The following is a 15,348-nucleotide window of genomic DNA, read 5'->3' as shown; positions in this document are numbered from 1 at the left end:
TTTATTTTTATCCAGCAGGTTATTCCTGGGAGAATCTTAAATTTAAAAATTCTATTATGTAATCAAGCAAAAACATTATTTGGTCTGCAGATAGTTTAAAATGATCTGACTAAAGAATTAGTGCTTATCTACATGATCTGGAATTCTGTGATCTTTATACTATGAATTTTACGCAGAGTAAATGATACACTTTTGCCTTTGAATTGATGAAGACTTTGCATCAGCTAAACTTTCTATTAGATCTAGACTTTACTGAACTGATTCATGTAATGCTCTTATATTAAAATAGCAAATTTGTGAACATTGACTTGATTTCTTTATAGTATGTTTCCACCTTTTATTTTTAAGGCTAATAATATATTTGCATAAATCATAGTTTTCTGCATCAGCAAGTTGCAGAATGAAGTTAATTGCCTTTAATATTCTACTAAGGTAGATTTACTATCAACTAGTACTGTGTAAGGGCTGGTCTAGAAATATTTGGATTTGGTATCTGATTTATGCTGAATTTAGTGGATGCGGCAATGTCCTTTTAAAAAAAATAAGTATAATATTTAAGATAAGTTCATGCAAATCTCAACTTGGAGGATTAGAAACGTATGTGGTGACTGTTGTAAGAATTCATTCTTTTGACTCAATTTTGGGAAATTTCAGTCTTTGCGTCTAGGAACCAAAACTTCGTGAACCATGAACATTTTATTACTCTCCATTTTGGTCTGTACTTTTTTATTTGCCAGGAGAACACTGGATCATTATTCTTGGAGAATGTGCCTAAATAAATTTTCACTAGCTCCCAGCTTACATCTCTGGACACTACGGGTTAACGGCCTAATAGTTTAGCATAGGAAATGTCCTTAGAATCAAAAACTTCCATTCTTCTGCATTATGATTAGGACTCTTTTGCCTAGACTTGTAAAAGTTTGAACTTTTTGATATTTCCCAACATGATGAGAAATCAGAAACAAGAAAAACAGAAATATCTACATAAAATATCTTTGTAGACAAAAATCTCTTTTCCTTCATAACTTTGTTTAATGCTTAAAGCATCTTAGGCTTGTCTTGTATACTTTATTTAAAAACTTTAGAACTTTAGTCAGAGCTTCCTTTTAGCCTTTATAATAAATGGTGCTTTTTTTTTTCCTGTTTAAGTTAGTATGTTTCCTATAAATTATTATTACAATAATGTTAGTTAGCAAAGTAGATTCCTTATACCTATTGAAGGGCTATATCTCCTTTTGCACTTGTGTAAGTCTCAATTCTGTTCATGTTAGCTGATAGCCATGAGTTGATGGGGGAAATACATGATGAGGAAAATATTTAAATTTCTCTGTTTGAGAGCATGGACTCTTTAATTAAAAAAAAAAAAAGTGATGATGGCATCAGTTTGTTTGGAGTACATGCTTTGAATACTTAGTAAGATAAATTACATTTAAGCCAATTAAAATCCCCTCCTAATAAAAATCAGTTGATCTATCAATCAGATGATGGGAATAAAACATCATATATATATGTCAACATAAATCTACCTTTTTAAGTGAATTTTGGAAAAATTAATAATTGCAAGTAAAGCAAACAAGAAATAAACATGCTATTTTTAAATTTTCTATTAAATACAAGTATTCCCGAAAGAATTAATGACTTATGACATAGACGTTCTGGGATGTAATGCCACTCTGAGTTTTCAGTGACCACCACACAGAATGCCAGTCATTACTCTCCTCATGCAAGGTTCTTTTATGACTTTGAGAAAAAGAAAATACTTATAAAATAAATGCCCAAGTGATTTTCATACAAATCTAATGAAGAAGAGCACACGTGTGGTTTTTTTAATTAATTAATTAATTAATTAATTTTTAATTTATGGCTGTGTTGGGTCTTTGTTTCTGTGCGAGGGCTTTCTCTAGTTGTGGCAAGCGGGGGCCACTCTTCATCGCGGTGCGCGGGCCTCTCACTGTCGCGGCCTCTCTTGTTGCGGAGCACAGGCTCCAGACGCGCAGGCTCAGTAGTTGTGGCTCACGGGCCCAGTTGCTCCGCGGCATGTGGGATCTTCCCAGACCATGGCTCGAACCCGTGTCCCCTGCATTGGCAGGCAGACTCTCAACCACTGCGCCACCAGGGAAGCCCCACACGTGTGGTTGTATTAGGTATTGGTGCTAGCCAGCATCATGGTACCTGATCATTAAACCTGTTAACACTTCCTCCGTTTATTTACCGCATAAATGCTTTCAAGTCTTTTACTACCTTCTCCCAGAAAGATTGAGGATTTGATCCTGCTCTTCTGCTGAGTTGTCTTTCCATGTCAACAGCAAGCAACTGTGCAATGTGATGTATTCCTCATTGTCTATGGTACCCGGCAATGCGATTGAACTTGTCAGAGGGGGTGTACCTTCAGAAAAGCTGTGCTCTTGGAAGAAGGCACCTGATTTTGTTATATCTGCCACTTTTAATGTGTACGCCTTGAAGGATAGTATTTTAAAAATGCATTTTCATCATTCAGACACATAGATTTATCAGATTTTTAAAAAAGTTTTAGTATTGTTTTAAGTAAGCTTATAGACAATGTCTGGAATCACGTGATAAAAACATGCGTTATATAAAGCATGTATATATTATATAAAAGTTAAAGCTTTTACAAATAAAAGAACACAGAAAGTAGACTTCTTTTTTATTACTAATTGAAAAGGATAAAAAAGCAACCTATATTCTTTCTAGAAAAAAAGTAATCCAGATTCCCACTAATTTGTAATTTACTATCATTTTCTCAAGGACTAACTTGAAGTCTGTGTTTCACATGTGTTTTAAAAGGTTGCGAAGACAGTGATGTGACTTTTCTTTTTTTAATGGTGCAAAGGTCAGCAGACAAGAGAGGTCAAGGGAACTTCTTTCTAGACCTGATGTTACTAAAAAACCAAGTGACCCCTGATCAGTTTTCCAGAGGCTCTTCCAGCCCTTTACCAACTTCAAGGTCCCAAATCCCATTTCTACTCTAGCTCCCTGTATGGGTGGATTTTAGCTAGCTGTCTTCTCCTTTCAAAGAGTAGCCATTTTCCCAGATTCTTCTAGCATGTTCTTGTCTTTCTCCTTGGAACAAAAGTTGCCATACTCTCTGCTCCCTTTCCTCTCAGCTGCCTGTCAAAATCTGTATATCCTTTGAATAAATCATGATATAGTCATACAATGAAATACTGTACGGTGGGTAGGATGATTGAACTAAAGAAGATGAATCAATAAGTACAATTATAAAAAACAAACAATGCTGAGCAAAAGCTAAAAGCAAATTCCAGATACAAGACAACATTTATGTGGTAAAATTTCTACTAACAGCGAATCTAAACTGTCCATATTTATTAAAAAGTTCCTAGTGTTGTGGGTCCCTTAACTAGTCTTTTGAACTTGGGTCCTAAAATGACATTTCTAAGTGGCAAAGCTCTCTGGGTGGTGTTTGTTTTCAGACACGGAAAGTGGAAAAAGGGCAAAAGCCCAAGGTGTGAGCTAATGGATGGTCCGGAGCAAAACCAAGGTCCCCTTTAATTTTAAAGGACCCCCTCATGTTTTGTTAATTGCTCAAATAAACAGCTCTCTAGGACAGAGGGAGCTTCTTTTCTTCTCAGAATTCTCTGGAGAGAGGGGCAGGAAATTGGCTGGGGCCAGCTCCCTTGTCTCCTCCAATGTTGATTTTTAATGCTCTTTAAGACCCCGCCAAGCCCCCTGCACAGAGAAAGAAACTGCAGTATTTCTTCTTAGCAAGTAAATTCTCCTTGCTACCCAAAATTAAAATAGCCTTTCTTCTACGTCTTTTAATTGTGAGCATGAGTGCATTGTTTCTTGGAGCCCTGTAGTTCAGGGATCCTAGGACTATCTGCAGTTATCTCTTTATTTTAGTAGAACAGTGACTGGCACTTGGTCAGTTAGCTTCTTGGCTTTACGTTGTTTGGCCACACACATCTAGCAGCAGAAACCCAAAGCAGAAGGCAGCTCCTCCTGTGCACAGAAGGCCTGGAGAAGTATGTTTCTGCATGCTGAGGAATTTCTGGGAGTATTGAAAGTATTAAAAGTAATTTAGGATTCTTCTCGGCTTAATTTCAGTTTCTCAACCTAGCAACAATACTAGTGTTTAGCAACTATTTCTCTCCATAGAGTTTTGTCCCATCTCCATTCCCCTTTTCCTTTTCTCATTATTCTGAAATGGTTGGGGTTTAGTAGGGCTGGCCACGGACTAAGCAGGGTGAGGTGCTGCTGGCATACAATGGTTTCAGGTCTGCTAGGAGGTCCATCTTCCTCTCCACAAAGAAAACAGGCATCTTAAACACACTTACCACAGTGCCAGACATCCATTCAGTTGGATCTGAAAGAACTGAAATTCATTCAGTTGGATCTTAAAGGTATTTTCTCCTCGGGGTCTCATTGAAATGTACACACCTTTGGGCACGGTGTCCCTGAGCTGCATTTAGCACAGCAGAACACGAGTCGTTAATGGGATGCTTCTGGTGGTCTGGCGACAGACAAGGAGAGCTGCTGTCAAGAACCATTTTGCCACATGGATAAGTTAACAAGTATATGAAAAAGGTGATAAACTTGTCTCACGTCTTTCCCATTTTGTCTTTCTTGGGCAGGAGCAGGAAAGGGTGTTTGGGTGGGATGGAAGACTGGAGTGAGCCACAGAGGGAGAGAGTGTTGTCACAGTGCTTAGGATGACAGAGGCAGAGGACCCTGAGGGTTACTGGAAGCTTCTGGGTGGAGCGGGGCCTGCTGGACTCAGAAGACAGTTTGTCTCACTGTAATTAGATTCAACTGGGTGCACTGGATTAGGATATTTCTTAGGTTGAAATTCCTCATTTTGAGACAAGATAGGAAGTGACCTTCTGTGTAATTGGAGAGGCTCAGGTGGATGTCATTGGCATCTGTAGGTGTGTGTATTTTTCAAAAAAAAGACGTATGTTCAGGCCAGTTGTATTTCAGCCAGAACATGCTGCCTTGATGGGCTGTTTAGAAAAGCAGTTTGAGTAAAATGAGGTTATTTCTAGAATGCAAGGAGAGGGAATCACCTTGGTTTTACAAGGGAGTCAAATTAGATTTACGAGATTTTCAGTAAGGTGAAGGTAACGTTTTCTGAAAGAGAGAGAAAGGGCTTAATTCAAGCAAAATAAAGGGCATGTAAACCGTATTTGGATAAGTTTTAAAATAAATTTAGTTTTCTTCTTAGTACTTTCTTCCCTCCTACCCCCACAAATATTGAAGCAACAAGAATTCAAAATGCCTATCGTGGAAGCCAAATGGAAGTCCAGTGTCATTTTGAATGTTAGAAACCCTGAAACAAAATGAAGAAAAAATTGAGTGTTGCATCTGAATTAGCATTTAAAGTGGCATGTTTATATGAAAACAGAATGGTGTAATATATCCTGAGAGTAAAGAGAGGATTTCAGGCTGTGAAAGAATGTCAGTTGCATTTATATATTCATCGAATAGCCAGTTTGGTATTTGGTGTGTATTTGCAGCATCCTGTATCACGCCTGCATTCATCTTCTGTGAGGGGGCTGGGGGAGGAGACCTGGGAGACAGAAACAATGTAGGATTGATCTTCTCACCATTGAAAATTATTAGGAAGACCTTAGTTTTGTCCCGTGGGAGGGAAAGTTGGGTCACCTAGGGAGGTTTATCAAAATACGTGTGTGTGTGCATTTCCAAACACACTTGGGAGTGCAAATCAGAATCTGCACGTATGTGCATTGGGGGCAGGGGCAGGGGGAGCACGGAGGCTTGTGGACTTTCAGCCCATTCTCAGGGTGAATCTCAAATGCCACCCCTAGATGAGAACTGCTGTTCTTAGGAGAGCTTCAGGGTGTGTGTAATGGCAAAGTGGGTTTCTGGATGTCCAAAGGCATGAGGGTAAATTCTCTATTTCATATTTCTTAGAATGAGTTTTTAGCAAGCTTGAGTCAGACAGGAATTTGGAGACTTTTTCAGTGAGCATCTTTTCAGCAAGCCTTGTGGAGGGCGGTCCACTGCAGCAGGTGGGTGCCTGCGCTTTCTCACTAAAAGCCACCTTCTCAGGTCTGTTATTCAGTGGGCATTTCACAGCCACACTGCCTGGGTTCAATCCTACCTCTGCTGTTTAAGCAGCCTGTGACCTTCGGAAGGTTACTTAACCTCTATGTGTCTTTGTTTCCTCATCCATAAAAGTATGTATGCTATTCTATCCTGGAATGTTTTGAGGATTAAATTAGTTAATATCTGTAAAATGTTTATAACAGTGCCTGGCATGCAGTAAGCTCTATGTAAGTGTTTTATTAAATAAAACACAATGGGAATTAAGGCCCCCCTCCGACTTATTTTTGTCCGGTAGTGTTAGGCAAAAGACTGCCAGTAGGCTGAGGAAGTTCCCTTAAAGCCAGATTATTTGAGTAGCATTTTCTGGGGTGGGGGGACAACTTTGTTTACCAGCCCTTCCATCAGGGGAGAGGTGTTACATAGGGCAGCTGACCCCGTATCCTTGGGTAGATCTTTCCTGTGTCCCTCCACAGTCAACACTGGTATCAGGAGGTTTCTAGGTGTGTGAGGGAGACAGACCCCACGCATATTCTGTATCATGAAGCTGAGAGGGAACTCCCTGTGCTCAGTGGCCCCTCTTCTAGAATAATCCATCACTAGAAACCTGCCCATCCTTCTCAGCATAGTATATAGGTTACTTCTCGAAACTGTGTTTTGAGACAGACAGTATTGAGGAAAATGAAGTGGGATATTATAGATGTCCACTTAGAAAAGTTTAATCATGGGATTTTAGAGCTGGGAGAAACCTTAACAGAAAACTGATTTTAAATACCTTTGTTTGGTAAGTGAAGAACCAGCAACTCGGAGGACTTGAGATTTGCTTGTGCTCAGACTGTTTCTTCACCGTGAACCGTGGCCACAATTTAGGGTTCCCACCCACCAGGGACTGGAAAGCAAACTTTCCTTCTTCAGGGCAATACATTTGAGTGAGAAAGAGATAATGAACAAGGGTGTGGGAGTGTTTTGTTCTATAAAGACATGAATTACAGCATCGACATCCACAGTATGGGTCATGTAAAGGGTGGACCTCACAGAGTACACTTGACTTCACCCTGCTCGTCATGGTTTCTTTGAACATTTTGGAAAGCATGGCCTCAAACTCTTCTTAAGAGTACACTTAAAACTGCAACCAGAGGGAAAACCTTGTCACATACCAGCACTACCAGGATACTGAGTTTACTCAGACGAGCAATGAGACTAGTGATGGCTTCACTGGTGGGTATGGCAGTCCCCACTGTGGTACCTGGCAGTCCCCAAATGTGTCCATCGTCCAGTGAGACATGTGAGCAGGGCAGCTGAATTCTGTATTGTTCTCCTGACCCCGTTGTGTAGTAAGTCGGGCTCTCTGAGGGGAACCGTCGAGAGGTGGGTGGTGGCTAGCAGATTTTGCTTATGTCTTGGTGTTCCTCCTTAGAATCTCTACCTTTTCCTCTGCCATTCTGACTCCTGAGAATTAGAATCCCTGCTCTTTAACTCTTTGTGGCAGCTGACTGTCAAACGTAAGTGACTGGGGGAAAAATATCCTAGGGTTTCCTTCTCTGTTTTTCTGCAGTAGAGGCCTCAACTTCTAAGAATTCTGGCAGGTCATTTCTTTCATCTGAATACACATGCCTTGTCTTTGAACATGTTGTTGTATAAAGTCACCTCTTCTGGGATGAGGATGAGGATTAGGACTTTTCCATGCTCCTGTGTTGGAACATAAGATGTGCCCATAGAACATGCCAGCGCCCGTACACCTCTCTTCCCAGTGGCCTTCTGGGCTCTGCTTCACCTCAGACATCACCCGGATATCTTTCGACTCATAGCATAAGGAAATTGTATGCAGATTGTTCCGTAAATACAATTGCATGAGAGGAAAAATTTTATTAAGTATATTCTGTGAATTTTATCAGCATGTGGAAATGGGTGCCTAGCATGGAAGGGTAAATTTAAATGTTTTTTTAAAGAATAAAAATTCTAATGATAATAAATTTAAATAGGCATACTATATTGAGGGAAAGGAGTTTTAAATGCCTCTTTTCTAGAACTATAAAGTAATCTTTCAAGAAATATTTGCCTATTTTGTAGATGCTTAGGTGAGATTGTTCTTCCCTATTAGAAAATATTAATTTGGCCTAGGCATTGTGCTTTTCATTGTGCAGGAAAAATGATTTCTAACGTTTGTCATGTCCTAGAGATCAGTGAGATTAACCTCGTGGTGACATTAGCCCTGGTTGCTGAGCTCTTACTAAACCCCGATTTTCCAATGCTGATTCTACTGTTATTTGTGGTGGAGGTATGTGCTTTTACTTAGGAAGGTCGGCTTTGAGGCAGAGGTTGTCTTTCAGATTTATTTGTATTTTTCAAAAACTGAGGAGGGCATTTTCTTGGAGAAGTTGGCACCCTCTGACCTCCCCGTGTCACTGCTGTGGAACAAATGATGTTTACTGCAAGGGCAATGGGGGACGTCCCCCTGGGCTGGCAGTGGGTCCAAGGGAGGGAGTGGTCTGCTTTCCCGGGCTTCCCTTGGCCTCTCGGCTGAGAGGATTTGCTCTGCATGGGGTGTATGAGTGAGTTCACCAGGGGTTTGGTATTTCAGGATGTCAAGCATAGTGTTTAGTATCTTAACAAATCAAGAATCAATTATCTGGGAGAATAAGCAGAAGGTTTTTTATGTCTATGATAAATTAAACTCTAAAACCAGTCCTTGTGGATTAAGGAAGCCCTTGGAAGCCGTGGAATATATTTTTTAAATGCACTTGACATCATACACTGAAATGAAATTAATAGATCAGTACATGGTTTCATGTCTTAGGGGAACAACGGTGGCTTTTTTTAGCTGGGATTCTAAGGTATTACCAATTTGTATGTAAATGCAGTTGATTCTGGTAGAATCATGGGGAAAAATAGTGTCATCAAACATCTGTTAAAAAGCCTGTTACTTAATTATTATCTTTGAGAATTCAGGCCGCTTGGCTCTATTCTAATTTTTTTTTTTTTTTGCTGGAAGATGTTGGTTGGACACATCCTTAAGACCACAGCAGGGGGTGGTGATGGTGGTGGTTATATGCGGAGATACTTAAAAGGAGAATTAAAGCAAACATAGTTCAGATTGGTACTTCTCAAGGCGCTGTGTAGTCTCTTCCCACCCATGGACCTTTTATCTACTGTTTAACGTCACCTAGGCTGTATTATGTTAAGTACCCAGGAATTATGAATTCTATTTGTATTAAACCACAAAAGAAATTAAAACAACAAAACCACTTCCTCTCATGAAATCCCATGTAGCATGAACCAGTTTAGGGTGTCCCAACAGCAGCAAAACCCTACATGGTCTAACAGTTAATGTTTTCCCCAACATCTAACAGTGCTCCCCTCTCCCCTTTAAAAAAAAAAAAAAAAAAGCTTGATTGACCTATAATTGGCATACCATAAATTGCACTTAAAATACACAATTTCATAAATTGACATATATATATATTCACACCTGTGAAACAGACTCCATAGTCAAGGTATTGAAATGTCCATCTCCTCCAGAAGTTTCCTCTTACCGATTTGTAATTGCTACCTCCTCCCAGCCCTCACATGCCCAATCAGACAGTTACTAATATTTTTCCATCCCTAGAGTTTAGTTTGCATTTCCTAAAATTTTAAATAAATGGAACAATACCGTTCGTACTCTTTTTTGTCTGGTTTATTTCACTTGACATAATTATTTTGAGATTCAGCTCTATTGTAGCATATGTTAATAGTTCCTTACTTTTATTTCTAAGTAATATCCTATTGATGGATACACCATAGTTTGATTATCCATCCACTTAGTGATGAACATTTTGGTTGCTTATAGTTTGGGGCCATTATAAATAAAGCTGTTATACATGACTGGTAAGTTTTCTCCCAGCTTGTGGCTTGTGTTTTCAATCTCTTTACAGCATCTATTAAAGAGCAAAAGTTTTTAGTTTTGATGAAGTATAAATAATCAATTTGTTCTGTAAGTGCTCATGGTTTTGGTGTTGCATCTAAGCCATCTTTGCCTGACTCAGGGTCACAAAAGTTTTCTCCTTTTTCTTTCCATAAGATTTATAATTTTAGATTTAAAATTTTAGATTTTTACATCTATGATCTATTTTGAGTTAATTTTGTATATGGGTAAAAAATGGATCGAAGTTTATGTTCTTGCATACAGGTATCTAATTGTTCCAGCACCGTTTGTTGAACAGACTGTTCTTTCTCTGCTGAATTTCTTTGTAGTTTTGTTGAAAATTGGTTGTCCATATATGTGTGTCTATCTACAGAATTTCTATTCTGTTTCATGGCCTGTTTGGCTTATATCAGTACCCCACTGATTTGGTTATTGTAGCTTTATAATAAGTTCAGATATCAGATAGTGTTAATCTTCCAACTTTGTTCTTTTTTTTCAAAATTGCTTGGACTATTCTAGGTTCTTTAATTTTGGAATCAGTTTGTCAATTTCCATCCAAAAAAGCCTGTTGAGATTTTTATTGGAATTGCATTAAATCTGTCAATCAATTTGAGAAGCTATGAAGAATTTTCCAGTGGTTATAACCTATCTTTAGTCTTAGGGATGTATTAGGGAGAATAATGTGTGAGTTGATACAATGTGGAGAGATTGGGATGGAATTGTCCCCCACGATATACTGATGGAGGAGGTGGCTGACCCAGCCGGGGTAGGATGAATTGAGGAATGAGTGACCACAAATGAGCAAATATCTTCTCAGAGAAGCTCAAAGAAATGGCTGCGTGGGTGATTCAGGGAGCAGGTCAGGTAATGATGTCAAGCTGAAGTCAGAGGGGACTAGCTACATTTCTTCCGGAAAGAAGACCTGCAGTGGAGAGCTCAGGCTCAGCATAAGCGGGGATTAGAGGAGGAAGAGCATGGCCAGACAAGGTTCACGTATTCATGTCTAGTCGAGGAGAAGGCCATAATGCCTGGAAAGATTGTGATGCAGGGGACACTTGCGTGGGGGGCGGGGGGGAGGCCATCATGTGGTAAAACAATGAAGGTCAGTTCTACATTAGAACTAATTATTGGTCTAGAACAGTGGTTCTCAACCAGAGGTGATTTTGTCCCCTAAGGAGACATTTGACAGTGTCTAGAGACATTTTTGATTGTCACAACTACTTGGGGGGGTGGGATTTCTCCTATCATTTAGTGGGTAGAGAGAGACCAGGGATGCTGCTAGCCATCCTACAGTGTACAGGAAACCACACACCACCCCCCCTAACAAATACTTACCTACCCAATATGTTAATAGTGCCAAAGGTGGGACACACTGGTCTAGAAAGGGAGGGTCAGCAAAGAGGGTGGAATGAGAGTGGAGCTAATTGATTGCTCTGACGCCTCATGTCTGTATTGTCTTAAGGAGAAATACTCTGAGTTGTGACCATGCAAAGTTACCCTGCATGATCAGGAATTCGTCTTTGGAAATCTTCTTTGGGCATGTTTTCAGAAGCTGCCTAAATATGTTATCAAGTAAGGCTAGTTTAACAAAAGCATGCCTTGACTGCAAATGAAGAAATGTTGAACATTTGAGTTATTTCGCTTAAGAAGGAAGTATTTGTTTAGTCCATAGATGAGTTTATCAACTGAAATACATTTGATTGCAAGTAATAGAAAACCTAACTCAAAGTGGCTGAAAAAAATAAAGGAAATTTACCAGCTCATGTAACTAAAAAGTCCAGGCTTCTTGCAAGGGTTGATCCAGAGGTTCAGTGTTGACACAAGGACCCAGTCTCTCCCTCATCCCAGGGCAGGCTTCCTTCCTAGCTCATAGATGGCTGCCAGCAGTTTTCATGGTTACTGTGACTACTAGAAAATTTAAAATTGTGTGGCTCCAAATTGTATTTCTGGTGGACAGAACTGGCTTAGACCATTCAGGAATTTCTGGGAATGGGGTGGAGTCAACCCCACCCAAACCACATGGCTGATACACCTATGGGAGAGAGACGGAATGGATATTGGGCAAGCCATCAAAAATGAACACTGCAGTGACTGGCATAAGCAAAGAAGGGACTATTTATTTAATGGCTACTATTTTACTACAGATGAATGTCTGGAAGTACTTCCGCTCTACTACCACTAATGAAAGCTAATATTTTTTTCTTAAATGTATTCTGAAAGTTGTAAAATTAATATAGGGTTCATAGTAACTAGTGAAACAGCACAGAGAGACACTAGGAGGAAGTAAATAATCCCCATCCCTTCCATGCCCTGTTCCCAGTCCCAATCCTGGGTGGCCATTGTTAGCCTGGTCTGTGTGCTTCCATTCCTTACTCCATGTGCATGTGAGTGTCTGCACGTCCATTGTTTTCTGGTGGTTGTTGCCGTTCTCATAATGGAAGTATCGCTCTTCAATTTGCTTTTCTCACCTTATCAGCCTTCCAAGTCACTATCTACAGATTTATCCCATTCTTTTTAATAATACATAATATTCTATATTATAGATATTCCACATTTCATTTAACCATTTCCTCATTAATGGGCAGTCATGTTATTCCCAGTCCCCCCTCTTCCTCTGCCCCACAACAAACAATGCTGCAGTAAACATCTTTGTACCTATGTCCTTACATACTGGTCCTTTTTTTTTCCCTATAGGATAGATTCCCAGAAGTGGAATTGCTTGGTCAAACGGTATGTGTATTTTTAATTTTAATATATATTTCTAGATTCTTTTCCCCAAAGGAATAGCAAATCACTTTTGCACATAAGAATGCCCATTTCCTGCACTCTCACCAGCATTGGATGCCACTGTTCCTTTTAATTCTTGCCAATCTTATTATCTCTGATTATTAATTTACATTTTCTTCACTGACTGCCACTGATGTTAAATATATTTTCACATGTTTATTGTTCATTTGAATTTCCCTTTTCTTCATTTCCTATTTATTTTCACTGCCCATTTTTCTACTTGGTAGTGTTTTCCCGTCACAATTTCTGGGACGTATTTATTGTGTTTTATCGTTACATATGTGCAAATATAGCTTTATAGTTCTTTATAGTTCTTGTCTCTGTGTATGATGTCTTTTACCAAAAGAAAATCCTTAGTTATTATTATGTTATGTTATTATTTATGTCTGTCTTTTTCTTTATTGCTTCTATTATCTGTGTTGCTTAGGACGGTATTATCCATCCCATGGTCATACAAGTATTCTTGTAAATATTCTTCCCCATTTTTAAAAGCATTCAAATCTTACTCCAGTTTTAAGTTTTGTACATGATAAGAGGTAGGATTCTTTCTTCCTTTTTTCTCCCCCTAGATAACCAGTTACTTAAGTCCTAGTTACTATGAGAAACTTTATTTTTCATGGGATTGAAATGTTACCCTTGTCACATATAAAGCTGCCATATACATTTGTATCTATTTCTGGCCTCTCTGTTCTGATCTCTATTTCTGTGCCAACACCATTTTGTTTTGAATGCAGTGGCTTTCTAGTGAGTTGTAATGTCTGGTAAGTTCTCCCTCACTGGTCTGCTTTTCACACTTTTCATAGGTGTTTTTAGCCATTTATTTTTTGTTTCATATTGATCTGGTTAAGTTAAATTTTAAAAGTTAAAGATGCGGAGTTTTATCTTAAATGTTTTGAAGATAATATATAATAATACATGTAAATAAAGCCAAAAAATTATTTCTCAGTTTGGGGATCTCTTTACTTGATGTTACTAATTGCAAAATATTTATTGATAACCTAAAGGTTTTTCTGTGAATTTTAGTTCTTTAAATGTGACTTTACTTTGTGATAATTGTACAATTACCCTAAGATGTGAAAACGGGGATGCAGGCATGACATATTTTAATCTGTCTAAAAATTAGATTGTAATAAAGCTAAAGTGAGCTTATAAATAATTTGTATTTCTGCTTATGTAACGAACTATAAAGTATACCCATACCTGGATTGTTTGAGGAGTGTGTAAATATGATAATGTGAACAAAGAACTGTAACTGAAGTGCATAATAAACTATGTGTTTTGCAATCTTTTATGATTTGGTTTTTCTAAAATTTAAACAATGTTGACTTAAGAAATTGTCACATTTGAAATTTGGGGTAAAGTCTAATACTTTATGTTTTTGACAGTTCTTAACATTAAGTTTATATTAATGTGATATTAACTTAATTGTTTTCCCTGACATTCTTAATAGCTTTTTTGGAAACTTTAGTTATAGTATTAAGGTAATAAATACCTTTACATTTCTCTAAAGGCATTTGAAATATTGGAGCTAAACTCTAAAACTGTTTGTGATTAAAAATAATGGTAATATTATCTGAATACAATGAACACATATGCATTTACACATGAGGTCTGTATTTTGCTTATGTAAGTAAAGGGACATCCCCATGTAGGTTCTGCCCATGTTTACTTGGTTAATTAGAAAAAAAGCCATTAATTTGTTCTATAGCCAAAAAGGAAATGGTGAAATAATACATTGTGATTATTATTGAGTGATATACTTGAAAAATATAATTATGTTTTTAAAAATGAGTCAATCATGTTTTATCAAAGGTTGACACATGATATAAACTGTACTACATAAAAGGCGTATCACATTTCTCATGTTTCCTAATAAGCTGTATTTTGACCAACTCAAATTGTGTTTCCTGCACTTAAGTTTTAATCATCATCAAAATAGACAAAGATGATAAGTGTCTTTTTATATTTATGTTTATCAAATATTGTATGATATCACTTACATGTGGAATCTAAACAATAACACAAATGAACTTACTTACAAAACAGAAATAGACTCACAGACATAGAAAAAAAAATTATGGTTCCCAAAGGGGAAAGGGGAAAGGGAGGAGGGATAAAGTAGGAGTGTGGGATTAACAGATATATACTACAATATATAAATTAACATAGATTTACTGTACAGCACAGGGAACATAACTGGCTGCTATAGTTGGGATAAGTTTTATTGGTTTCAAAACAGTTTTTTTTGGTTTCAAAACAGTTTTTTTGGGTTTTGGTTGGTTTTGTTTTGTTTTTGCTAAAGAAAAGGGATGCTTTCAATAGTGTGTGGAGCTTTAAAGAGATGAACAGAACTGAAGGAACTTCTGCTGGCCAATAGTGGAAATTTAAGTGACAGAGGAAATGCTAATTATGAGCCTTTGAACAAGCTTATAATTACCATTAAGCTTATTGAATATATCTTGCAATAACCTATAATGGAAAAGAATCTGAAAAAGAATTTATGTATATGTATACATATAAATGCATATATATATATATATATATATATATATAAACTGAATCACTTTGCTGTACATCTGAAACTAACACAATATTATAAATCAACTATACTT

The 15,348-nt window shown here is 37.9% G+C and overlaps 1 protein-coding gene across 13 annotated transcripts in view; it reads left to right on the top strand.

The window, feature by feature from the left end:
* Nucleotides 1–15,348, top strand: part of MAST4 (microtubule associated serine/threonine kinase family member 4) — a 562,656-nt gene that overhangs the window by 295,614 nt on the left and 251,694 nt on the right. For 6 of the 13 annotated variants that reach the window (XM_082457026.1, XM_082457016.1, XM_082457028.1 and 3 more), the window contains one exon: nt 12,644–12,679. The exons of 5 other annotated variants lie outside the window; for them this stretch is intronic. In XM_082457026.1, the coding sequence (XP_082313152.1) occupies nt 12,644–12,679 (36 nt within the window). Of the gene's footprint in view, nt 1–18; nt 1,825–2,251; nt 5,455–12,643; nt 12,680–15,348 lie in introns of those variants that run through there. 2 more of the 13 variants (XM_082457023.1, XM_082457024.1) reach the window with 2 other exon arrangements.

Source organism: Balaenoptera physalus (assembly GCF_965194825.1).
Source record: "Balaenoptera physalus genome assembly, chromosome: 3".
Taxonomy (NCBI): domain Eukaryota; kingdom Metazoa; phylum Chordata; class Mammalia; order Artiodactyla; family Balaenopteridae; genus Balaenoptera; species Balaenoptera physalus.
The sequence above is the reverse complement of the archived record's forward strand: the minus strand, read 5'-3'. Positions and strand labels throughout refer to the sequence as shown.